At 41.5% G+C, this 27,522-nt stretch overlaps 1 protein-coding gene across 5 annotated transcripts in view; it reads right to left on the bottom strand.

The window, feature by feature from the left end:
* Positions 1-15,719, bottom strand: part of LOC124187986 (GTP-binding protein REM 2-like) — a 29,262-nt gene extending 13,543 nt beyond the window's left edge. For 2 of the 5 annotated variants that reach the window (XR_006872210.1, XR_006872209.1), the window contains exons 1-4: positions 15,005-15,715; positions 11,357-11,572; positions 9,329-9,566; positions 3,291-3,508 (exon numbers count right to left, since the gene is read on the bottom strand). Coding sequence is in view for 3 of the 5 variants with exons in the window: in XM_046580210.1 (XP_046436166.1) it covers positions 3,291-3,508; positions 9,329-9,566; positions 11,357-11,572; positions 15,005-15,198 (866 nt within the window). In the remaining 2 variants the exon portion in view is untranslated. Of the gene's footprint in view, positions 1-3,290; positions 3,509-9,328; positions 9,567-11,356; positions 11,573-15,004 lie in introns of all 5 variants that reach the window. The other 3 variants (XM_046580210.1, XM_046580211.1, XM_046580212.1) reach the window with 2 other exon arrangements.
* Between the last annotated feature and the right edge of the window lie 11,803 nt (positions 15,720-27,522).

Raw genomic sequence — 27,522 nt, forward strand, 5'->3', positions numbered from 1 at the left:
TCGTCGGCTCGGCAGGCGAAACGGCATCCCCTTAATTAAACGTCAATGTATTTCTCCCGTGCTCACAGTTTCACCGAATCAGCGAGAATAATAATTATACGGAAACTTTTGGCGTGTGTACAGACAATATTAAGGTGGGAAATTTTTCCGAGAAATATCGGAATAAACAATTTGAAAGCAAAAGGCCTGATACCCTGGCGCTATCAAATGTTAACACTGTTATATCCATGGCTACAATTTAACTCAAAATAAAATGGAAATACAGAGAAGGAGCTTGTCAAGTGAATTGAATTTGACGTGAATCGTTTGCTTGTGAAAAAGCGCGTGCGAGATTTAATCTGCGCCAAAATCGATGTAGGAGTTACCCAACGCGTGGTAGAAACGCAAAATTACTTCGGAGAGGATAAAGATATCTAACAGGAATTACGAAAAAAGTTGTTCTTCAATCTTCTCGCTTAGTTCAGCTGCGATTGTATTTTCGGATTCTATTGACGTGAAGAAAAATCACAATATGCTAGGCTGTCCCTGAATTAAGTTTCGCCAAATGACGTAAGCATTGGGAAAAATGAAATAGATATGTATAAATATAAGAGGTACATATAACAATTATACAACCATTTCGTCCCTGAGATTTTCAACTGCAAGATGTTTCGTAATAAGATTGGATTGTCGGGTCGGAGGGTGAATATTAATGTCACGTTATGCATGAGCCATTCGCTCGCGATACTTACCTCAAAGGTAGGGAGCGGAAAAGCGGTGTCTGAAGATCAGTGACGCTCAAAACTACGTGCACAAAAGCACAGAAATTTGAATATAAATTGAAGCACGTTGTAATTATTTATCAGCAAGTCGCTTGGCATTAGTGACAAATGTATATTTTTTGACGTTCGTCAATTGAGTAAATCGTTCGATCGCCAAGCGAAAATGTGGACTTGGTAATGTCGGAAAATATTAATCAGCTGGGGTCATTCGGCATTAGTGACAGATTGATAAATGGGCTGTCACGTAGCCGACGTATTTCGATAACTCGAAAAAAAAAATCGACTCGTTTCTGTCCTTGTAAGCGCGTGCATTATTTCTTAGTTCATATATTACAAAAGTTAACAGTAACAAATGTTGAGCACTGATCGAAATTCCACGTATCGAATATCAATCTGCTCCGTATATACCGGGAATTCTTTCAGGGTAAGGAAACGACTGAAACGCTTTCAATTTGATTAGAATTCCTCGTGTGAGCCGGGCTACCGTTCTGCTTCAAAGATCTCAGCTGACAGTCACTGCAAGCAATGTGGTTATCTGTCCGCGTTAAATTTAGAATGAAAAGAGAACGTGAATTATTATTCATCACCCCTCTGCTCGGCTAATTTCCACCGAATTAGGGCCTCGCCTTCTCGGTAGGTAAAGCGGCTAAAAATATCCTCAATTAACCCGAGCTCGGTTCACGTCGAGCCTACGATTTCACCCAAAAAGCCTCGAATCTGACGCATGAAATTTACACCGGCTTCCGATAGAGTTCGATAAGACCGCCGGTTTCCAGCGAGCCTCGTGTGGGAATTGCGGCATCTTTCCACCCTGATAACAAGGGATGTTGAACGACGCGGCCTTAATACAAGGGAGGATCACAATCCCCCGTGAGGGAGCATGCGCTAAATCACCTTGATCATTATGGATTCCACCATTTTCGGTTGGATTTTGGCGAAAAATAATATCAGCATCCCCGTGCAGCCGCATGAAAGCGGGGGATGCTAAAGTCGGGATTAGCAGGAGTGCCGGTGATGAGGTAAAATTAACATAAAAGCTGGAGTAACCGAGGCAACGAAGGTGGGAGTAAGTAGTAACGCTTCAATTCTGTTTAATTTACTCTTTCGTTGATAAAGCGCGAAATATTTTTTCAGTCAGCTCGATAATTTCGAGTAAAATATCCAGCGGCACGAGTTCAGGGGCGAAATAAATTGAACCGTCATTCCATGATCCCGCATTTGATTTCCAGCTCAACAGCCCTCCCCTATTTACGTGATAAATAACAAACCCGGAAAACCTACGAAGTTGATAAATTATTCACGAGCTTCGAGTAGAGGCTATATCAGTTCCCTTATGCCTGTCTCTGCGAACTATTGTTATTGTTCTTTTTCTCATTCACGTATCAACTGTCATCCCTTGGACAATAATGTCGTCGGTTCTTCGCTCGGTTTTTCTCACAGCATTACCGTCATGTTGATATACGAACCGGTCTGGTAGACACGGATTTTTTTTTTTTTTTTTTATCGGCAACACAAATTTGTTGCTGTTTATTATTCATGCAAGCAATAAGACGGCGTAAAATGATATGCGCTATTCGTCATCGACGTTGATTTCAAACGGCAGGAAATATTTATTGAGTGAATTTTAACTTGTCGTCTTTTTAACCACGTAATAAAATTCTTGTTCAAAATTGTAACTACCTTTTTTTAGTAATCTACTTTGATTAAAAAACTATCTTGGCCAAACCGAGTCAGACGCGCACATTAGCTGAAGGTCGTTGACAATTTTGAAGAGAAAGTGGACCGGGAGATGTCGCCTTTAAGAATATCCATTTAGCCGCAATGTCCCTAAGCACTCTCTTCGTTTTCATCTCTATACCCAATAAAATGAGTTTACGAGAGAACGCGCGGCTCCCTTTGTCTTCTTATCCGTCTCGGGAGAATGAATTTATTCTACTAAAAAACTCTTGAAAATATTTCGAGGTTTCGCAGCTACTTCGCAGATTTCATGCCTATCCTATTTATCGTTCAAAGATTAAATTCGTACTGGAGAAATAAAAGAAAGTAAAGTATTCGAGCGAGTTACGATTAGGTGAATGACATCCGACGATTGGTAACAACGTGCCTGTACAAATTCTTTTCCATCTTGTTATTGCAAAATTTTTTTTTCTCGACATCTGCGTATCACACTTTGAATCGCAATTTCGTCCTCGTTTGAAGTATGCGCATGACTGTCAAAGAATACTTTCTTCGTTTCTCGAGCCGCAGACGAAATATTGGAAAGGAATATTTTATATATTTATACGTGGAACAAAACGCGATATAGGCATATAAAATATCATACGTACGTACCTTATTACCATTTACCAGAATTAAACGTGTGCGAATAAAGTCTACATAATATATGTATAATACAAACGCGTTCGTTCCAAGGGAATGTAAAAAATCTTTGACTGGCTTGGTGAATCGTAAAAATGTGGGGTAAAAAGATTTTGCCACCGGCAAAAGATTTCCCACCACCGACTTTCATTTCTGCAGGTATCGTCTTACCTCAGGTGTCTGGCATCGCGAGAGCTGCTGCAACTTGTTCCCGAAGATGTTACGCTATTGATACTTTTACTACGTCGACTTCTCAGCGAGTCGCCCAAGTTGAAAACGCCGTTCGCTGTTATGGAGAACGAGCGAAGTCTGTAGTATTCGACCCCGTCTTCACCCTCGGCCTCTTCGGCGCCGTTTATCCCGCTACGTTTCATCTCGGCGAGCATTGGCTGAAAGAAAAGAAAATTGTGGTGTGTCAAATATGAGAGAGAGAGAGAGAGAATCATTGGTATAGCGGTATTATTCACATGCTATATTCGTGCGGAGATCTGTAGGTCAAAGGTATCTTTGAGGAGCACACAAGTTTTGAATTATTCATAGAGATATTGTTATTGGTGCGAGTGACGTGACTGGGGACTGGGACATAACGTGTCCCAGTTATCTGCGGGAGTAAGGTTTCAAACTCAATTTCAAGCTAAGCCGATACAAGTTTGCATGCATGTATGTTCAGATATATGTGTATAGGTGCAGAGGGACTTGAATATCGTTAAATCCAGGCAATATAAATTATCGGTAATAAGTCTGCCGCATCTTATATCACACGCTGCACGTTTTAATCGGCTTTAAAATTACGCCCGATACCCCAAACATTCGATTTATCGTCTGCCAAAGACCGACATCAGCCGGAACCCAATTCTATACGGGAGGCAATAAAAATCTCAAGACTTCAACCCGGCGTCTTCGCGTCAATTTGAATTTTGCGGCGAAGTATGAGTGGCGATAAATTCGACTCCCAACCACGATTGATAACGTGATTGAACGGCTGTTAACCAACCGATTCTCTTTTCAGTCTGCGTTAGTTAGTCGAAATAAAATGAATTCTCGAAAGCGACCCGAAAGGATTTTGACAATAAAACGATCGAGTAGGTTTTTGAAAACTAGCTCAAGACTCACAAATTATCAGCTCCGTAAAAATAACGTCGAAATACATTAGCGAACTTTTTGTGAAAAATTTTTTGCCCCTCACAGCAGACTATAAATTCTATAAACTTCTTGCACTTCACCTTCTCTCTTGTATTGTGTAGTGTAACCTTGCGACGCAGCCAACGGAATGAAAAGGATCGACCTAGGTTCGACGCAAGCGAACCGTGATTCTTCTTCGTTGCGTAACCGCACCGAAACCCGAGGCTTTAAAGCCATATATTATAACAACGACTCAGCGTTAGCGTAACCTGATATTTATCTGGTAACGGTACATAATTATTGCCGGATCACAAATGGGGATATAATAAGACGAAACGAGTCCTAATCAGTGCCATTGCAGAATGCCAATAGTTGATGAGATAGTTAGTGAGGCTTGACGCCGCGTCATAGCAGTTACGAAAATTGAGTTGGTCGGACATGCGGTCCGAGAAAATCAGACGAAGACGTCACTTCTGCAGACGTTTGATCAAGTATGGATGATAAACAGGTATTACGGTATGCTGCGGTGGTTTGCCGCTCGACCTATACTCTCCGGTGCGACGAATTGGAGGTTTGAAAAAAATTTATACCCGTTATCGATAATGATGAACAGCTGTAAGCGAGTATCGTGATTCGCGTGAAAGTGGAAAAAATATTGTGCACTTAGGCGCGCATAACAGAGCGACAGATGGTTACTTAAGCTCTGAAAATGGCAGACACTTTGGGGTTGCATGTCCATCAATCGAATCACGCGTAATGGATATGAAAAAAAATAACATCGAGTTTACAAAAGTATCAATCACGTGGATGTTGATACTCTTGTGGTACCTTTTCAGCAGGTATCGGAGCGTATAAATTAAGGGTCGAGCTTTGCTTCCCGGTATACGGAAACATTATGCTATACGGTACGTTACGTGGTGAAACGATGTCGTTCTCCAGTTTCTTCACCGCTGGCTGCACGCTGTGCGACGTACGTCTCGTTGCAACGATAAATAAATCGGAATAAAAAGAAGTTGGATGAAAAAGTTATTTCATAGTTATTACAAATCCGAGGCTCTCGGCATAGAAAACTTTCTGCCACCTGCAGATCGCGGCGCTTATATGCTGATACGTTAATGGCGCTCGGAGTTTCGACAGGTTCCAGGTTAGTATTTTACCTACATATTCGACACATGGAACATGAAATCATGATTTCAACGTAACTTTCTTCGGCCTGCAAGGAACAGCCCTCGAAGTTCGTCCGCGCGACAAAAGGTGAAAGAGGCTTGCGCCACGTACCGATGGATTAGGGTCAACAGCACCCATCCAACCTCATCCATTCCACCACATTCTGCCTGCCTCTCAGCGTTCCAATTTGCTGAGGGCGCGAGGCCTAAACTGATTCGTCGACTACTTTTACCGATTACGTTCGCGGGTCGAAGGCACGCCACGACAGCCTTCCTTCTCTCCCCGGGCACAATCGAATCATCCTCCTTTTACCATTATTTTATTTCACTTTTTGTACCTTTCACTTGCTTTATTCCATCTCATTTTCGGTCTTGATCTCGTTTTTCTATAATGACGCAAATGCCGTATGAAAGGAAAAAAATCACTGTACACCGGCAGTGAGGTTTTTGTTTCATTGTCTAAAAGCCGCTCTCTAAAGGTTAGCAATTTCGAAAACATGGTGAATATTTTCGTTGGACTTTTCCCCCCTCGTGTATATTTTCTCCCAGTCTGCATAACGATCGTCGGTTGGTGGTTGAAGGGTGGCCCGTAAAAACGTCAAAGTAATGCAAATTCAGTCCCGAGTTCAGATGTTCCCGTCATTTAAATTCCAGACGAACATGGTGAATGACACTGACCGAGCGGTCGCGTTTTACATGGAGGACAAACGTCGCCGTTCAAAATTGAACGAAATGAAAACAGTAAAGGAAAAAATGAAGTAACCCGTCACTTACTTCACGACCTACGAAGAGGTTTGAAATTCAAAGATCAACAGAAGCGCAAACCTGAAATAGTTGGAAAATAAACAGGCGATAACCATGCCTCAGGTTAGAAAGCTTCTGCTGCGTACGTAACCTTTGGTAAAAAAAAGAAAAAGTTGAAGATAACACGTCAGATGAGAATGACTATTTCATATTGATGTGAAATTTTCTGGTTAATTCAACAAAAAGAGAGATAAGAGAATAGGGTCGAATATCGCAAGTTTAACCAAGTTTTGAATACGGCAAGGATGGGTGACGTTCCCGCGTACAGCGATCTCGGCAAAGAGGCCAGAAGTATTCTCAGGTCGGGCTACCACTACGGCAAAGGCTTAATCAAGCTCGCCCTCAAAACGAAAACTGAAAAAGCTTTCGAAGTGGGTAGCGACTTCACAATGAATTTTGACGCGACTAAGGTAATTGGCCGCTCGATAACGTTGGTTAAAGCGCAAGTTTTTCTGTGGAAATTAATCGCGCAGAGCAAACCAGAGTGTATGAACAAATTTTTTGAGATCGATATTCGTGATCTTATTATAATAATGGAATAATTAATTTTTCTAATTTCTTCAAAAACGTGCAAAAATCAAACTTCAACCCGGCCGTAAGCTCAACGTGGATGATAATGGCACGTCGAGAATATACAAGTGCTTTACATGTTCTAACGCTCGTGATCCTAGCCTTTTTACTGCGTTCTTATTCCGCACCTCATAATAAAAATATTTTCCCAAGCTTGCTTTTTAAATTGTACGTGCTGCTATGCTTATCCTTTTCCGGTGCGAGAAATCCTCGAGACGATTAAGAGGATCTAAACATATTCATATCTGTACGTATACCTACATAGCCGACCCACGAAGGTCAACGATAAAATTTCGTAACGCAAATTGCCTTGCCGCCTGTGTTCATTTGTGTCTCAGCTTGTCCTACATTACAAATTTTTATTTTTTTTTCTTTATTTCCGTACAAACACTGTCATACGACGAATTGCTAAGTTGATCAAAAGAATGAATCTTGTCGTGACCAGTTACGCGCATGCATAAGAAGTATAAAAATTGATGGCTATCAAATTACGCGTTATTGTTTCATCTCCGCGAGTTCATCATTAACAAGATCTTGATTAATCAAACCCGGTGGGTTGCAGAGGGAGAAGGCGGGCTGTGTCAATCGATCGTGTTTGAGCTAGACTTCGTTATCGTCAAGCTGGGGTTAAAGCTCCTGGTAGAGTATGGCGGTGTTCTGTGGCAGATGTGAAAGTGAAACCCCAGCTTCCTGTCTCGGAAATAGAAGTCGGTCAATCGTTAATCCTCAATGATGTAAAGCTGCAATCGACCGATAACGAGCGACACAAGTCTGCGGCACTAGTCAGGGTCTTTTCATTCCGAATTCTCAGGCTGCATCTGCAGAAATTCTCAGACGACGCGTAACGCTGCCTTTTCGTTGTGTCTGCAGTCCTCGGGCAGCATGGAATCCCGGTTCAAGACGAAGGATTACGGATCGTTCACGCAGAGGTGGACGACCGACGGTAGTCTGACAACGCAGTACGACGTCGCCGACAAACCGTCACCTGGATTCGATTCGTACGCCGCGTTTCTTTACAAGCCTGCGGATTCCGAGAAGAGCACGAAACTCGGTCTCAGATACAAGAACGACACTTTCAACACCGGCGCAACGCTCAGTGAGTGTTCTTTTCGCGAATCGAGAGCTTGCCCGGCGAACGGAACCAGCTATAAGACAATACAACTTTTATTCGCGATACTTAATTGTAACAATGCCGAAAATTTTGATGTTGTATTTTTAATTCGTGCGGAAAGAATTTGCATAAAGACAAAGATTGCTGGGTATAATGGGAAAAGGAATAATCAATGATTTCCAAGGTGACTGAAAAGTTTTCCTTTCCTTAATTTTAATTTTACAATTCCAGGCAACGCGTTTGACGCAAACGTTCAAGTGATGGGCTCATTGGTCACCAGAATCAAAGGAATTCTGATCGGTGCCGAAGGCGTGTACGACACGGCCTCTGGTGAAATGACAAAGGCAAATTTGGGCTTCGCCTTCAACGTCGAGGACGTTGGGTTTCACTTGTCGTGCAACGACGTGCCTTACGAGTATGGCGGCTCGATTTCGTACAAAGGTGTGCTTTTAGAATTATCACAGTCAACACGATTGATCCGCGAGTCTGACGATATTCATAGAAGAGATCTGAGATGAAAATAACTTATCGTTTCGATCGCTTACAATCAGTAAACTCTCAGTGGGACGCGGCGTTGAACGGCATATACGCAATGAACGGTGAGAACCAACTTTGGACCATCGGAGCCGGTGCCCGTTACAAATTCGACGCTGACTCCGCGATACGATTCAAATTCAACAAAGATCTTCAGCTGGGAACAAGTCTTCAGCAAAAAATACGCGACGGTGTCAAAGTGACTCTTTCGATGAATATCGACTGCTCGAATGTCACCAAAGGCGAGCACAAAGTAGGACTGGCTTTGGAGTTGGAGGCCTGAATTATGTATTTATGTACAATGTAATAAAGTATAAGGCGATGATGGAAGAACGAAGAAATAACTGAAAATAACACGCGCACTTCCCAGCCTGCGTAAGAAACGAGGCTGCAAAGTATCAAACCGTTCCTCAGCTGCTGGCTGAAAACACTCGGGTGAGGAAATTTTCTAATCGTCCGCAAACTTTTGTATACTACGATGACAAAGGTGGGTCGTTTTCGCACTTGCTTGAAAATTTGGGTATACAACCAAGTGTTATCATATTCGACAGCGGAAGACCTGCATTTCAGATGATCACGAAGTAGGTTAACATGTTCACAAATTAAATAGCAAAACAAGTGCTTACATCTTTCGGTTTGCCAAGGCGTAATTTCCGGGCTGCGGGTTATCAGGAAAAAGGCGCGAAGGCGTTAAACACGCTATAAAAGCCTTGATAAATTGCGGTCTAGACCTCTTTTATATTAATTGAGAACCAATCAACACGGTTCGAGCCCGAAGGTATAGGACCGCCTAATTTGCCCCAGCCGTTTTCCTGCGAGGTCGCGCTAAATTTATCTCTCTTGAGCATCTGTCAGGTTCGTGAAAAAAGCTTGAAAAACTTTTATCGCCCTTGTCTACTCACTCTGTGACGTGGGACTGCTGGCATGCTGCTCGTCCTGCAACGGTATTGTCGATGTGATGGTCCACGACCCGCAGACGCCGGACCGGCAGGACTTGTTGGACTTGGTCCTCCGGGACTTGCTCCGGGACTCAGATGTGACGTTGACGAAAGTCCGCCGGGACTAATCGCAGCAGTTCTGGTTGGACTTCTAGGAGACGGAGACAAGTGTCCCCATGGGCCAGCTTCTGCCTGAAGAAACCTGAAAATAAGCGTGATCGTCACTCCGTTGGAACTGCTTTGTTTGAAACCTTGTACATCTCCATTAGGCGGTGATTTATGCAAGCAGTTCTCTTCCAGAGATTCGGTTGACTGCCTCTTTTGAGCGGTTCTTTCGTTCCCGATGTTCGGCTATGATGAGATGCGGTACTTGTCAGTAATGTGCGACATGCCTCGCACTACTCCGCTTCTGTGATGCCTATTTTCACTCTCAGCGATCACCAATTTCCGATACGGTCGTAATGATTCAAGTGTTGCAAGGCACTTCTCTAAGAAATTATCATCCAATCCACTCGAATTCGTGGCATAAATCTGGGATACGAACGCGTGCTTTGAAACGAACATCGCTTCACCGAAACGTACGCATAATCAATAGTCGAAAACATCGGTTGAAGCCATGACTTTCCTGGCTACTCAAATCCACCCAGTAATCAATAGTCGTGTCGTCAGCGGAATATCAATGCATAGTGACACGTACACTACAGGGTTTCTTATAGCTAGTCGTCGTGGCAACAGTCAAATTATGGAAATAAGTTGGCCGATAATTAGTCCATTTATGGGAATAAGTACAGAAAACAAGTAAACCTACTACAGTGTTTCAGAATAATACAAATTTTTATTTCGCTCGCACTCGCACTCTGAAAAGCTTGTTTTGGAGAAAAAAATAAGCCCCTCAAAAGATGTTAGATCCTGTATTACCCAACGTTTATCACAGTCATTTTTGTTATGGATCGATAATAAGGAATACAATGGTCTAAACAGACCATATCAACCGATTAATCACTATTTTTTTACTCAAGAATTACAATTTGTGACTCTTCCGTAACAAAACAAGCTCATATTCCATAGAAACAGTTTCCAGACCCAAAATAACTTTTCTAGCGGCAATAAAAAAATGCTCTTATCGAAATGGCACGGAAATGGAATTTCCGTGATTTTTATCAGAAAATGCGATTTCGGCAGGTATTCCGCGTAACCTACAGGCATCATCTTTTGAGGGGCTTATTTTTTTGTCCAAACAAGCTTTTCGGGATGCAAGTGCGAGCGAAATGAAAATTCTTTTTATTCTAAAACACTCCAGTTCGAAGAGATGCTGGTTAGGGAATACGATGAAAGACCATCGAGGCTTCCAATGTCCGAGACGACGAGCTTTGATAATTTTTTCGCAGTCACGACACAAGCAAGGAAGAACAGAGAAAATTAGCTTGCACGTTCTGTCGTCTCTCCATCCTTTCTTTCAACTACTCGATAAGTATCAGATCATAGAGATATTACATTTCAAGAATATTTAATCTTCGTATCTTCTGTACCTCTTAACTTGACTCTGATGAATCCCTTCAATTGCGCAATTCGTAACTAAAATCCGACATAGAGCAAGTTTTGGAGAGAGGTTTTAATACTTGGCCTACCTCTGAAAATTATTGTTTACCTGAATCAAATCACTTCTGCATCACTTGTAGGCTCAACCCTTTGAGTGTACGTATAATAATGAATGTGGCCGCCAGCCGATCAAACAATTATCCTAAACTGATACTGAGATGACCAAAACCGGTACATCTACTCTACTCCATACAAACCAACACCTTTACCTGCTTTTGAATGTAACCCACAATCCCGGACCGCGAATAGTACAATTCCAGTGGAATTCGCTCATTCGAGAAAGAGCTAACCAGAATACAGTCAGGAAACAGTGTTTACCGGTACTTGACTTGGCGTATCACTGACTGTGAAATTTCACGCTAATTGTGAGGCCAAGAAGAAGTGGATGCCTACCTGTGCAGATCTGGCGTCGGTCTGGCGACGGCGATGCTGGAGCTTCGCCTCCTGGAAGGATTTGGTGACTTGGGCCCGTCTACGGAGGAGCTTTGGCCCTGGCCCGCGGTGAAAGAAGCGTGATGAGCACGTACCTCGATCTCGCTGCTGCGCCGTTGGAAAGTTCGTTTGCTCCAGAGGCGTGGGCGGAAATCGGGGTTAATCGGCTCTGTTTTCCTAGAACCACAGACAAGAAAGGAGGTTAGCAAAGCAGCGGAAAATGCAGGTACGACAGAAAGAAATGTGGTGTGCGGAAGCGGGTTATTAACTCGGCATATTACAGACAGACATGCCTGCTTTCGTGTAAACAGGCGAGTTCGGTGAAAGGGTGAAGTGGAAAGGGGGAGAAACGTTGAACAGAGCTTCAAACACACCGTTTAATTCTATGGAACTGCAAAAAGCCACGAAGGTTCACAGTCCTTTTACCGAGCGCGTTGTAACGACCGTCACGATCGTTCAAACCTTGTATTTCATCTCAAGAGCTTGTAACGAATTTCTTATATTGGTAGGTCAGGTGCTATGAACGAATAATTGCGATGTAAGTCTTATAATTATATAAATAGTTATATTCGATCAAACTGGTCAGAAATATTGACGTGAAATTAAATAAAACAAGACAAAAAAAAAAACTTTAAAGTAACTCTTATCCTTTCTGAGGCGTCATACGTTAAAAATAAATGTTTATCCTTTATGTTGAGTCGTCAGTCCTTATATAATATACATTTCGATTAACGTGGTAATTGGTGTCACAATTTTCTATAAACTTTGCCAACAGGGTTCGAAGGGATTCCAAAAAAAAAAAAACAAATAAGTAATTAAAATTCCGTCTCGATGGTTACGTATCAATTGGACTTGTCACATTGTGTGAACATATACATGTGACGTCCAGATTCTTACAAGCTACTCAATCCAACGCCGGCAATGTTTTTGCGCGCCATCGTTGCATTTGCGGCATAGTTTCGTCGGAAAATATTCATCGAGTTTAGGATCAATTGCCACTCGCCTTATGGGTAACCGTTACGAGTATAAACGAATCATCCGACCTCGTAGCATTAAGCTACCGGATGTATTATGACTCGATTAATTACCATTGCGTCTCGGGGGAAATAGATTTTCGACGCAACGGATAACTTGAATCGGCGGAGAATTCTCTTCGATCTAAATTTGTTGATGGGTACGACGAGTTTAAGAGGGATCCGTACGTACCTCGTATAGAAGCGAATTTTGTTCGGTAAATTTGAGGCTCCCCGAGCTTTTGTCGGCAGTGAAATTACGTGACTAACCCAGCCGTGCTGTCACTATGAAAGGTAAAAATATCGCTCGATAATCAGCGGATGCTTGAAATGATCGTAGAAATTAAAAAGGTATTGTGTAAGAGCGTATTGATTTTTCGACACTGTATTAATTTCCCTGTCGAATATTTTCCGACATGCATTTTTCGAGTCTCTCACTAAGTTTTCAATAAGTCCAGTGTTTTTATTTTCGAGAGTTCATCGCCAAACGACACCAACTTCTGTTATAATGATGGTTCGTTACACTAAAATATATCTTGTATAGGTTCAACCATTTCTACAGTAAGATTTTTATTTATGTATTATTCAGTAGTGTACGTTTTTGGATAAATAACTGATTCTCATTTGCGTCAACTTTAATAATTATACGATGACGAATAATTACAAATTCGCTAACACGAATTTGGCAACTATTAATTTTGAATAATCACACCGCAATTTTAGATCCGAGAAAAATGATACCGTCTGGTAAAAAAAGTATACTTCCACATGTTTCGGCTTTTAGTTCATGAAAGCTAATATATCAGACCACAAGAGCAAGCGCAGAAAAAATAACGAGAAAGATTTTTTCCCCGAGGGACTTTTATTTATTCGGCATTCACAATCAACCTGGCGAATCAGACGACTTCGAAGATTCTGGTTTCGCTAAGGATTTGAATAACAATGCATAATTTTGGTGTTTGTCATCGCAAAGCCATTATAACAAAATTCTCGAAAAGTTGGTTCGAGGCGGACGTTTCGATCCGTGGGCATATATCCTTCACTCGATTTCACGTATTCCGTATTTTTACAATTTGCCTCCCACAGCAAAATATGTTTCAAACTTATTTTCCTTGCCTTTAACATTCGGCAGCATTGCCCCAGGTCCACGTAAATTGATTTTCTCAGTGTTGTTTGTCGAGGTGTGGGAGTCGCGTATGAAGTACACGGCGGTAATTGGTCCCTCAAAAGTAAGCAGCCTTGTTCCCAGCCATTTAACAAGATATATATATATATAAATATACATGTATATCTTGGCGACATTTCTCTCTCTTTACGTCGCAACAATACTTTTTCCCACGATAAATTTTACCCCAAAGCTACGACTCGTGGATTTTTTTCTTGGAACTACGGAGGCGAGTTCATTGGAAACTCGCTTTTGTGAAGAGAAACACGCAGAGATCGAAGCAAAGTAAGCAAGAAAAGAAAAGACAGAAATACATCGGCGTCCGCATTTTAGAAATACAATCGAGACGTACTCGCAGTTTCCGACAAGGATAGGCCAGCTGTAATTTTAGCTTTACACATGTTTCACTCGTTCTTCTTTCGAAGAAATAATGTTTATGTATTACGATGGATGAGGAAAAAAAAAAAAACATTCTCCAAACCCAAAATCTATATACGCACCGGTTCTTTTATCGCCTGTTATTGTCAGAAATAATGAAGATAAACTCGGATATACGACAGTGATTGGCTACTTCGTTCTAATATTTAAATTCAGATTTTGAAAAGTATTGCGACTGAATTCATAAAAAATATATCTAAAACCCGTGAAATGAAATAAATTATTTTTTAGCAGTTTGATTATCACGAGCGTGATAAATTTCGGTTCCCTTCATAAATCCATCCCCATCTTGCGATACGCTTTATCCTTTTGGGAATTCAATGGGATATGCGTCTCCGGTGCGTGATGTAAACTTTCCGTGGTAAACGATAAGAATATACATAACTCAAGCGATAGTTGGTGCGAGATAACTTGGGTTTGCATAAAATTGTTACGTTTTTTCTTTTACTTTACCTTTAATCGGGTACCAGCCAACAAGCCCATGATTTTCTACCTGAGTGATTAGTTTTAAAACAGGGTCACCATATAATATTCTAAACCTGCATGCGCGGTAATGAAATCGGTTGTCACCGATAAAAATCTCTAGTTAGATTACAAAAGTTTCTACAGTCAGAAAAATTGGCCTAGAGTGATACTGCGGTAAAATATACAAGGCCTTGATTGGTATAATTTTTTTTTTCGTCGTCACTTTATTCACTAGCAAAGTAGGGTACACGTATACTTATACAGGCCCGATACATACCGCGTATAACACTTTACTCGGGGGGAAAAGAAAAACACGAGATCATTAGCTAATAACTATCCTTCGATGAAGAATAAGGAAGACGGGCAGGCGGTGGCCGTGTATAAGGAAATACGAGCATGATGTCATCACGCGAAGGAAAACAAGCCGAAGAGGGTATTAAAAGTGAAAGTAAGTTTCCGCGATAACGAGAGGATGAGAAACCCAATCGCGGCGTACTCTCTAAGCCGTAGGTAAAGACAAAGACGTACCTGGGGATGAGTTTGTCTTCGAGCAAGCTCGGCATGTCGTCCGCATCCTCCGTCAGAGCGGTGAAAAAGTCCTGAAATTTATCCGGAAAACTGCTCGGCGGGCAGGCGGTTATTGGAGGAATAACGACACCCGGTGATCGCCGGGCCTCCGGGACGCCGGCCTGATGGTAAATGGGTAACGCCGAGGTTGCCATAAGCAGCGACGAGGTCCTCTGGTTCCGAGGCCGATGGTCTGCCCATGAATATTTACCCCCTATACCCCGAACTTCCGGCGTCGAGGTGCGAGGTATCTTGGCTTTTTTACCGATTCACATCAAAGCGTCGTTGCATTCCGACAAACTCCCCAAAAACTCGGCAAGAAGTCCGCCGCCGAAATTAGGGGATGATAATTTGTTTATTTATTTTTTTTTTTCTTCAACGATAAAAATAATTATTGTATGAATCGTAGTAACACCAGCGAGCCGAGGTGATATTTTTGCAAATTCTTGTCCGAATGGAGTTTACAATTTTGACAACTGGCGGTGAGAGCGAGACGGGTTGTCACCACTTGCCCGTCCGGTCTTCTTGTTTACGTAAACGGATCGGGTTCATTCACTGCGTCGCAACACACAAATTGCCGATAACCTGTGGATACGCGGTATCGCTGCGCCCTTAGCGTGTTAACGCGGGTAAACACAATTTCCACCTGCCACGAATGCTCGAGCGAGACTGACTGACAAGGATACCGAGCACCGGACGACAGCGTCCCGCGAGATTTCGGAGTGCGCGCGAAATTGGTTCTGCGATTGCGCGTTTCCTCACACCCCCTCGTGATTTTCTCCCATCGCATCGGGGAATACCCTCTACGGCCCGATCTATTCAATCGAAGTCCTGCACCGCCCTTGTCACGCTCAGATGAATCAAAGGACCGGTCAGGATCAGCAAATTCATCCGAATAACTCGTATTCGAATCATAAGTCATGACAACCGTGTAATTTAGCGATGCAGATTGCGTATTCGAATCCTGTGGTATTATTTATATTGTTATTGGTTGAGTCGATTCGCACTTCGTTGACCCTTTGTGATCTGCATATCCGACTTGTGAATAATATCACTGTATAATACATTCTTTACAGTGCCGATTTCGTTCACACATATATATATATGCCGAGAATTGGCGTCACGCAGGCATCACGTGATAACGAAACCTTAATTGCGATGTAATAAAAAAAAAAAGATAGCTAAATCCCAGAAAATATTTATTTCATTAGTCCTCAGCAGACATTTGATCATTTTAAACGTTTATTTGTTTGTAATAAGAAAAGTTTATTTGAAATAGGATTACTTTTATTGAAACAATGAAAAATATCTTTTTGAAACAATAAATTATCTGCCATAAGGACTATCGAGACAAATACTATCTTGTATCCAATCTTTTTTTTTTTTCCTCAGTGTATTGTGGAAAGGTGTCTGAGTTTGATAAATGATTTAATTTTCATTTCCATCAATTTCCTTCGGTAATTAAAACTCCGCAGGATTCAATCATCGGTGTTTTTTCGCGATCGATTTGTTCGCGGCGCTCCATCTTTGGATTTACGTTTCAATTCTCGTTGAACCCGTCACGGACGTCGATGAAAGAACACAAAGAGTCAGTGTAACCGTATTTTGCAGCAAACACCCCACGGCACGACCGGGCATTGACCCTGGTTCGGCGGGAGGCCGAGAAGTAAACACCCCCGTTGCAGCAATCGGAAAGAAATAAGAAGCCGATGAGCTCGGCGTGTTTGCCAAAAACCTACGCGACATGTGTAATAAAATTTGTGAAGTGTTCGTATTTCAGTTTTAGAAAAAGAATTTTTGCAAGCTGCCATTTTCCATCAGGCAGTCTCCGAAAAAGAAACGGAGGGTTGATAGATCTGGCCACTCTTTCCCCCGACGATGTGGGGCTTTCCAAATTAATTAAGACTGATCGATCCCCGCTCTCTTACCTTCGCCACTATTCAATGTAGTAGGAATAGCCGCGTTTCCATTAAGCAGCGACTACGACTGTTTTCGAACGCCTTCGGCCTCGTCATGGCCACTCTTCTCGGTTCGCCACCCCCTTCACCCTCCCCCGTGGTTTTTCCCCCTTATTTCTCCGTAGAGAGCCCTTGCTTCTTCACGTTCACGTGTGTGGATGCTATCGAACACGCGGCAGCCACGTGCCGCAAGGTTCTTCGATTTTTCCACTGGTGGGTGATTCTCATGCGTCTCCGATGCGACCTCGCTGGATCGTCTTGCACGAGCTCACATGGGCGGATCTCTAACTTTGAGAATTTCACTCGAGTGGAAAACTCAGACGCACGACCTTGGTCGATTAATTGACACGTAGGCGTAGCCGGCGTGCAGAAGCATGCTTGAAACTCTGCACCGCCTTATACTGACGGTATAAACATCGGGTAGTTAATAGATTGATAAGCAAACAGCGCGGAGTTAAGGTGTGACAATTGTTACTAGTTTAATTGGCTTCGTCAGCCCATAAACTTGGGCGACGAGAACCCTCTTCACGTGGGTGACATTGAGTCAACCTTGATTCATCATTCATTCGTCGCTTTATCGTACCCATATCATTTCGTTTCGACAAACTTTACGCGTCGAGTAAACACCATTAGACAACGGGCAGTTACACAAAAACTTGTGCCAATTTGATGAGCTCCTCGGATCTTCCGTAAATCTCTAAAAGAACGCGTAAAACCGCAGTACTTGGTGTGATTCGCTTTTTGACCACAAGTAACTGATTCCAAACTCTTTGAAAACTCTTTCTATCTACAGTATTGCAGTCATGCCAAATACAGTTGGGAATTTTCATTCGCACATCTATTCGGACGTTTCTAGCCTCAGAATATCTCCAGACATCATTTACGTTGCAAAAACCGTAAAGAGATTTGTTTTACTGAAATCGCACTCCAAAAGCTCATCTTGTACATCTTCACCGTGCACTTTGCACGTTACTCGCATAAAATTAACGTACTGTGCGAATCAGCTCAAACGGAGTGGAGTTTGATGGTTATAGCGGGATATTATACGGGCAGACGCAGCAGCTAAAGTGTTTTAAACTTTATTCAAACCGTGTAATCGTGTACAACGAAGACATATTTACTGTTTCGAAATATTGAGTGAAAACAACGTCGATGAAGTCTTAGCGAGATGCGATTGAAATAGTCGCGAGAGTCATGTGACGACGGTGGAAATATTATAATTAGCTCTGTAAACTGTAGTTACGTACGTCGATAGATGTTTGACAATTCATTCTATACGTTCCTACTCCAAGAATTTCAATAAAAATTGAGCTTCTCACGACGCAAGGAATGTCGCAATATATTCCGCGCACGTAAGTTGGCTACACAGTTGTGTTTTTCCTTTTTTTCGCGAAATGGTTTGGCGATTACATTATACTATGGAAATTCTTGTCGAAATAACCCCACAGCACGAACTATACTCCAATTACGGTCTAGAATCCTCTTCTAAGAATAGAATAGCTTCGTTAACTTATCGAAATTAGTAGGCGAATTTCTAGCCGAAATTAGCTATACCTACAATAATTTGCCGCATAATTTTGGAAGCTAAAGCTCCCACGAAATGTAATATGGCGGTATACCGGCATCACTACTGTCATGCGTGTTAAACGAATCCATACACCGAAATCGCGCGGATAAATTATTGCGAAACTAATTATAACTTTTGTGGGTGGAGAGTCGGATTTGTCTGAAATTACATCGTTCAATTAAACACGAGAGAAGCGTAAGCAGAGTCGTGAATTCTGCAGCTAATACAGCGTTTTTCACTCTCTGCCATTAATTCAGAGGAATATCACCTCTCGGGTAGGCCACAAAGTATACAAGCAGCATGATAGTACAAAAACAGAGATTGATCAAAAAAATTTGTGACTCAAAGGTTGTTTTTTATGCGTGTAATTCGACGTGGATACATGGCAACATGCTCTTGGCAGCCTGAACAGAACTAATATGTCAAGTAGTAAACACCATAACAGGTCCGACATGATCGTAAACCGGGTGAATATGTTTCGCGTAGTAACAGTGAGGCGTCCCGTTTGATCCATCTCTCGTGGACGAAGTTTCTTACGTAAGACCGTTTGTGAGATTTCGAGTAGTATTATAAAATGTTTTTGTAAAATTTAAAAAAACGAAGCATCTGGATAATTTGAGAGAAGAAATCGTCCGAATATAAACTAAAGAATATGCTTAAACCAAATACTATAATAAATAAATCCGTTTTATGCTCACTTGGAAGATATTGCGCTTATTTGAAATGGCGCTGATAAATTTGCCAAAAATGAAAAGAAAATCGCGAATACAGATTAATTCTGAAAGTTATAGTACATGCACTGGTATTTTAAATTGTCGTTAAAACCCTAAAATATTTTCATTTGTTTACAGAGACTCAGACCGTGTAACAGTTAACCGCTTTATTATCTCGTGCATCATTTAGACTCGATATGTTTATTTTCATAGCTCGAACACTTCGCACACGTCTATTTTCATATCTGCGAACAGACACGCTTTGAGAAAATAAACCGCGTGTGTAACCACGACGATAGGTCATCCGTGTAGATCCGATCGAATAAGCCCAGAAGCCATTGGAACAGGTCTGGTAAAATAAACCATCCGAATTGTATAATCCTTCATAGGCTTTAGATTCTATACCATTATTCTCATATTTCCCGCACTCACCTGCCTCGGTGAAATTCCACATCGACGCACTTGATGGTGGAAAATGATTCGTTGTTACGCCGACGATATCTCCGGTCAAAAGGACCACCACGCTCGGTCTGTCTGCCGTAGTTTAGAAATTTCCAACGTGGCACGCGCTCTTTTATCGACGTAGACGTGGCTGCGTGGAGGCCTCAATCTGACGTCACCGTAGTGACGTCGTGACGTCACCGATCAATGATCCCGCAAGCTCTACTTCATCGAGGGGATATTCGACTTGGAGATGCTGCCAGATGCGATCCTCTGTTTCCGCGATGCATCTTCTCCGGATACCTTTTGTTCCAATTTTTACCCGCTCCACCGTCTTCTCGTACAATAGTTCACTCAACTTTGCACCCCCGGCTGGCGTCGCGCTTAAAGATGAAGAACTTGAGCTATAAATAGACCAGCATTTTTTGAGAGGAAAATCTCCACCGCAGGCTAGTCTTGGACCTCAAGTTTGTGTTTGTTTTGGAAGTTGTTGGAAGGTTAATTTTTGAAACCATATAGGTTATACAACAAGAATCAAAATGCCAGATTCAAATTAACGAAGAAAAGGCGTGGGATTGTTTATACCCCAAGGTGTCAAACAAGGGTTAATGAGTGAGCGTTATATTTGGACTGATTGTAAATGAAAATTCGTCGACATACCCTGATTCAGGGCCAATTCAATGGTGCGATGACACTCAAAATAATTCATGTGAACGTAGTACCTACCTTCAAATGTCTCGCTATTTCATTTGAACGTAGAAATATCTGGTTATTACGCAAACTTCTGTAGCTTGCGAATTGAAGATTGAGATTGATGAGTAATGAAAACCAATCGAAAGTTTTCGAGGTATCGAATCTATTCAAACTTTTTTCAATACGGCGTTTCCCTTCGACTGACTGACGCCGTTTGCGAGTCTGTTGCGATTCGCCCGACTTGATCTGAGAAAAGTTATTTCAATTGCGTGATTTAGTGGAGAGAGACTGGCTATGTCGTAGTTTTTAAAAGCCAACGATTAACAACGGTAAACAAGCAGACGAACGGTGAAATACCCTTAAAATTAATCGAGCATCGAGAAATGAAATGTAATATTCTTTTCACTTGGAATATCATTCAAAGACCCATACTTCGAATACGCACAGAAAGAATTTTGCCAATAATAGTATCGAAAGATGGTTTAATGGAGCCAGTTCATCCAAGAACTTTGAACTTTTCAACGAGAAATTATCAAGTATAGTACAAAGGATCTGTCGATGTTTTTGGGACAAGTATTCCAGTGTGTTATTTTTTTCAGATTCATAGCGTTGCGTATCGAGAGGTAACAGGTAAGAGGATGAGTATATCTGTTAACTTCAAAGTAAAATTCAGGGAGTGAACTTACTTGAGATTTCTCGGTAAAAGTTGGATTAAACAACGTCCTCAGAGAACAAAAATTTCCTTTGAAACATGTACCGTATACAGCGTTAGATCACTTTCACGTTACCACGAAACTTTTGAAAATGATTTTCGACGATCCTACAGATAAAAGGGTTGAATATTTAGCACGCTTTCTCATTGTCCTCGACCTTGTCCCACTTCACTACATAGCTATTTAGATTTAATCGGTTCCAGTCATTGATCATGAATTGCGCTTCGTCGGCTGTGAACATCACCGCATTATACGACGAAATTGGAAGCTTATCCAAAATCGAAAATCAACGGAAATTAAAAGATTAGTCTATAACAGAGCGCGTAAAATATGCTTTTTTTTAGTCATAATTTCCGTGCATAACGTGAGTATTTCGAAATGCTGTATCAAAATTACCTCACTTTACGCACGGAAATCACGATCAAAAAGCTCACTTTACTTACGGACGCTGTTATGAAATGATTATTATAACATTGGGCTTAGATTCATTACAAATACGAGCTCACTTTACTCCTTATAATTACCGGAAGTTGTATCAAGTGTCGCCATCTCACATCTCTTAAGTTATGGCACCGTACAAGAAAGACGTGTTGGATTTCCTTATAATTGTATACGCCCGCACATCGTTATCCAGTCTATATTCCAATAATTGAGCAAAAAATGCGGCGTTGGACATTTAGGCGGTCCGCCAAACAGTCGCTGATCGTCTCCTTTTTTCCCAAATTCGAATTTCGTGGCTCGAAATCCAAACTTTGAAGCGCTGATTTCCCGAAGAACGACAAATGGCGAAAGCTGGAAAAAGGCGTTGTGTAGCAAAGCGTGAAGAGCTGCAATAACGAAATAATCACCAGGGTCGCCGAGCCGTAGAAAATCTTTTAAAAGGGGTCACCGACACTCCAAGAGAGTGCTTTCAACAGGTTAAAACTCAACCTTCGCTGTACGAACTTTCCTACTGAGGCTTAAAGCGCCTTTTACGTGGAACCTATACGCGAACTTTTCAATACACACACATCCTCATGCCGTCATATCTCCTTTTCTTTTCGCAAATCTCAGTCCCTCTTCTAAAGGACTGCAAAGCAGAAGTTCACCGGGTGGATAATTACCGGTCCCGAGACGAAGATTACACGGACGATATCCGAGTAATTTAAAATATGGAACGCAACGTGGGCGTTTCAACTTTTTCTCTAACCGTTCCTTCTTCAATTCACTCGTCTCTCACTAGTCAAAGTAGCATAAAACGTCTGGGGTGCTTCGTCGAATTGCCTCGTAAAAAAAAAATAAAGTGTACAACAAAACGACGTACTTGCACCGGATATCGGTATTTCAAAGACACGACGATCAGTCCCTCGCGATCATTCCGGCGGAAAAACGACTACATACTTCCAGAATGATCTCGAAAAAGATGAAACGATCCCGCTGACGCAGTGAAACATACATCCTTACAAGCTGGACTTGGCGACGTCGAATCAGATCTCTGAAAATATTCCCGAGTGTCTATTATTCGGAGCTGAATGATTTCGCAAACAGGATGCGGTAAATTTATCGCTAATGATCAGCTCTGTTTTGCAAATTTCACGCGAGTCAGGATTTTCCACAGTTAGAAACTTGCGTCATGGAAAATACGTACGCTGAAGCGAGAGAGAGACGACGAAGATTAGTATTTGTCATATTATGAGTTGTTCCAACGCTGATTAAACTTTCCAAATCGCGGCACATCTGTTTGCATCATTAGCACCATATGCATCCTCGGCGACACGTGCTAATTAGATCCAACCGACACGTTTAATTCGAGTTGGCAAGGACAGAACGGCAGTCACACCGCCGATGTAGCGTAACGTCGGTCATTTTTCAGTAGTCATGTCGTCGTTAGGTCAGCCATAATATAGATGGAAGCACGAATACGGCCGAGGCTTCGAAACTTTTATGACCACGCAGAGATTGATCGTCGTTGAGCGTCTGGTTGGTTTGTTCGATATCCTTCGTTCGCTTCGGAACTCAATCGATAAAACTGATTTTATTCATTCAAGTGTTATGCACCGAATTATTATATTAGTTAGATAGATAAAATCGCCCGCAGGTATCGCCCTGTTATCCATTGTTAGTAGCATGAGAGACGATCTCAACCGAACTTTAAACCAATTTCAAGGAATATTATTAACTTCGAGATCTTTTCAAGAATATATACAAGGTCATTTGTTCGTTCCTGAACAATGGCTGAACACGAACGTAAGCGATGCTCTCTCACCGAAGCGTCAGCGTTCAGCAATTCCAGTGAATGAACCTTTACAATAGAGGAGCTAGTTCAAAAAGCAGCACTTTATGGTCGTGGAATGAATTTGTTACAGAAAAAGATAGTGTCAAGCGTTAGTCGCAACATTATCGTTTGGGCAGATAACGCGGGGTTCCTTGACATTTATTAATACTGACTGACTGAAAAGAATACGCGTTATCAGAATACTTCTTTTCTATACAGCCCGTTTGACATCATAATTTTCATTTAATGAACGACAAGAAACGAACAATAAACGCCTTGCTCGGTTGCCTGTTAATGAAGTTAAATGAAAGGAAAAGTCGAATGTAGTTGAAGAGAAGAATTCCCGTTGCGCTAATCACGTTAATAAAGTTACAAGTCCTCCTTAAATTCGACCAAACTTTACCGGAACTTAATCACGGTTCAATCTCAATGCTTTCATCGCAAATTAAAATATAATTACATGCCAAGTCAATCTCTGAAAAAATCACATTCCGCGAAAATTCGTCTTGCTATCGGCAACACAATAAGGATCTCGATTTGGAATTGTTAATAATCCGAAATTAAGTGCATAAGTCCGAAAACTCCATCACCCCTCGCAGGGCGGTATTGAAACTCGGAAAAAGATGAGGATCAAAATGCGATGGTACGAGTAAAAAGCTCGTATCTCGTAAAATGTAGTTAGTAAATTATCGGCAACGTGAATTAGCATGGCACGCGGTATGCCCAGCGTGTGGGTACATTCCGTTTGAATAAGGCGACAGATTGTTTGCTCGGTTGTATATGTATATACATATCAGGCCTGCAATCAGAGAAGGGTTCCAGGCATGTTTGCGCGGCCGCAAGATAACGCCACAGCTTTCGATTCGAAGTTGTACAAGCTCTGACCCGCTGCTCTTCTTTCGTTATCCGGGGGCGGCGGTTCGAGGGGCGAAGAATCCGCGAAGCTTTTAACATCGGGGCGTCGAACATTTCGGATCGCGTGCATTCGTCTATCTCTGCAATACACGGGCATGGTGTATTTTCGAGTATGTGTCGATTGTCAGCTCGGATATAACGTCGCTCGACGTCCGCGCTCCAACTCCAGAACCTAATTACTGACTGCCGAACCAACACCGACTGATTGACAGATTCGAGAGGTTCTATCGGACGCCAGTTGTTTCACCCTGTGGGGAAATTTCGATATTGCGCTCCGCCCGGTGTAGCCGATTTTGAAGAATTTATAACGTACAATGGCCAAGTGAACCGAGTTCTCTGCGATATGACTCAATACGGTGAATATCAAATTTGTTTACCTGTCGTATTTTCGATGTGATTCGTGTAGAACGCAGATCCGAATAAAAGCTGTTATCCTGTTTTTGTACTGATGTGGGCTTCGCGGTGCGTTTCTTTTTTTTTCTTCCATCTGCGCGGAGTGTGAACGGTTTAAACTGCTGTTCTTTTCAACATTTCTTTCCATGTGTAACCCTCGCTGGAAAATAACATCCATTCAATACCTGTTCGTTTCTAGACCGATTTTAATTGAATCCATAGATATTTCAACCTCAGTTTATAAAATTAGACTCCACGAAGTTCCGTGTTCTCAATTTCATGTAACATATGTCAGTAGTTTTGAAATAATGAGTCAATAAAAATGTGAAACCTTGGGTGAACTCCAAGTCGGAATGATCATTTTTGGGGAAGTACTAACATTAATCTACAAATCTTATGGCTGATAAAAAGATAACAGCATTGATTTGTGTTATCGCAACAGATTTCAGGCTCAAGTTACGACCGCTTGATTTTCCGTATATTGCCATGTAGGCACATATATAGTGTTTACGCCGTTCGATTCCCCAGTTCAACCCTTTCCTCTTCGATCACGGTTTACCCGGTCAAACCCCGAAACTTGATAATGATAATATAGATAAGCGAGGGAATTTACCGGCAAACCACACACGTTTTGGTATTTTTTTGACGGGTAATTATACGTGCCGATGGACGGTTTTGCCCTTTCACGTTTCTAATATAATGTTCTGTATCAAATTATAACTATCGGACGATATCGAAGTAACGATGTAAGATGAGTGACTGCGTTGTATTTTGACATTAGAATTGTTTTGCATCGGTCAGATAGGGTTTAGTAAAACATACCGCGAGAAAATTCGCGAGTTGTCCTTTTTGTTCTATTTAAAGTTGAGGCATCGTCGAATTCTTTTTGAATGCCCTCGCTATGTGACGATACCATCTTCCCTCGCCAAAGTATCAACACACTTTCGATCTGTACACCCGTCAGGCAAAAATAGGTGTTCCAGCTATCAGTATCGCAAGATAAGGAAATAAAGCTTTACACTGCATTCGCATTAGAGGCAAACATGCAGAACAGCGAGGGTGCTGGGGGGAGAAAGGAAATGTAAGAGGGAAATAGAGTGATAAGAGCTGTTTTCGACGACTCAATCTAGACAGTAGCCTGCAGCGTGATTTCGTCTACTGGCAAAGTTTCAAACATATCGTGTAACGCATATATATGTTTCATACGTGGGCGCGGATAATATTCCCGATACGAGGCCCGATGTGGGCTCGTCAGATATTGCAGATAACGCAACATCACCGTTCGTACAGTTCGAGAGTAAATAACATGCCCGAAATTTGATATGCTACTTATAAGGGAGGACTTTATTAGAGATACCTTCGTGATTTTATCCCGTTTGTCTCGAGCCTGACATGCTTACTCTACCTTGTTATTACGTTTTCAAACGGACGTCTGCGTCTGATAGAGTCGAAAAGAATTTCAGTTACCGTGGTATCTTTCCTTGTTTGATTTTTCTAGTTAATACCTGATGCTCGGGTAAACTCCTGGCTAATCCATCAACATTTGAAATTTGTCGGTGGTCAGGACTGCACAGACAGTTAGTCCGGTCCGAAAACGCTTTTAAGGTCTTGATAAATAATTAAAATTCTCAAACTGAGTACACCCGCCTCTGTGCATTTGTACAGTTCATTAAGCTTTCCACAATGTTCAATTTAACCGTAGACAACCCTTCGTTACTCCATTAATACCATGTGTATTTGGTATATGAAAGTTAAATTGCTATACTGAAATTAAGGATTTAGCTGTGTACAAGGCTACTAGAAGTTCATTCGTATAGGATACAGTTTTCGTTGGACGTGAATATGTTCTTTTTTCTGTTTTACACGAATAATAATTGGTTTTGTTAGCAAAATGGTCACTGCAAGGTAATATGAGAGTTAACTCAATGCGAGTGAACGTATTATACTACTATATACATAAACATAGATGTGCGACAAGACGAATTTTATAGTACAGTGAAATTTAGTTGACTCCATTCATTTATTTTTTTCAAGTGTTACGATATTTTTTACGAAATTTTGACATCGAAGAAGAACTATACTGATCAGATAAACTGACTCCTTTACTTTGTATATCCATCGTTTTTTAATTTATTTCGTTGTTTTCTATATTCTGTCGGTCCATATTCATGCATGTATACATATTAGACGAACAAATCTCGTACCTGCACGAGAAATTCATTCGTGTAATATAACGATTGTCGTCATGCAAACGTTTACAGCGAAAGAATTCTTAGTCAGGTTACCATTTCTGGTAGGTTTTTACTCTAAAATGTTAACGTAGGTCTACCGAAGACTATCCATAGATGATTTTGAAACTAAAATTTCCATACTGCGGCTTCTCTAAATGAAATTAAAAAGTTCCCTTTCAATAGGCGATGAAATTTTTGCAACAGTGACCGTTCATTTTATTCTACATTTCTAATCTGAATTCAAAATGTTAATTTAACCGTAGAACTCGTAGGCTGTACAGGTACTTACCTAAAATTAAATACCTTCTGCCATGATGAACGGGAACTGAATATTAATTATAATTTAATCTCATCTGAATGGATCGCCAGTTTTAGAGCTTCCTTCTCCCTTTTTCACCTCCACGCCTTTTTTGTCTGCTTCATCCCACCTGGAAAAAAAAAGCACAAGTTAGAAATAAATACGCCGCTCAAAAAAGCTCAATCAATACTGAAAACACACGCTCTGTCTATATTCGCATCTGCATCTCTGTAGGATAAAATGTACGGCATGTATTGACAATTACAGTCACGTAAACAAATTCTATATGTGTGTACAACTTTC

This window comes from Neodiprion fabricii, chromosome 1 (assembly GCF_021155785.1).
Source record: "Neodiprion fabricii isolate iyNeoFabr1 chromosome 1, iyNeoFabr1.1, whole genome shotgun sequence".
Classification (NCBI taxonomy): Eukaryota; Metazoa; Arthropoda; class Insecta; order Hymenoptera; family Diprionidae; genus Neodiprion; species Neodiprion fabricii.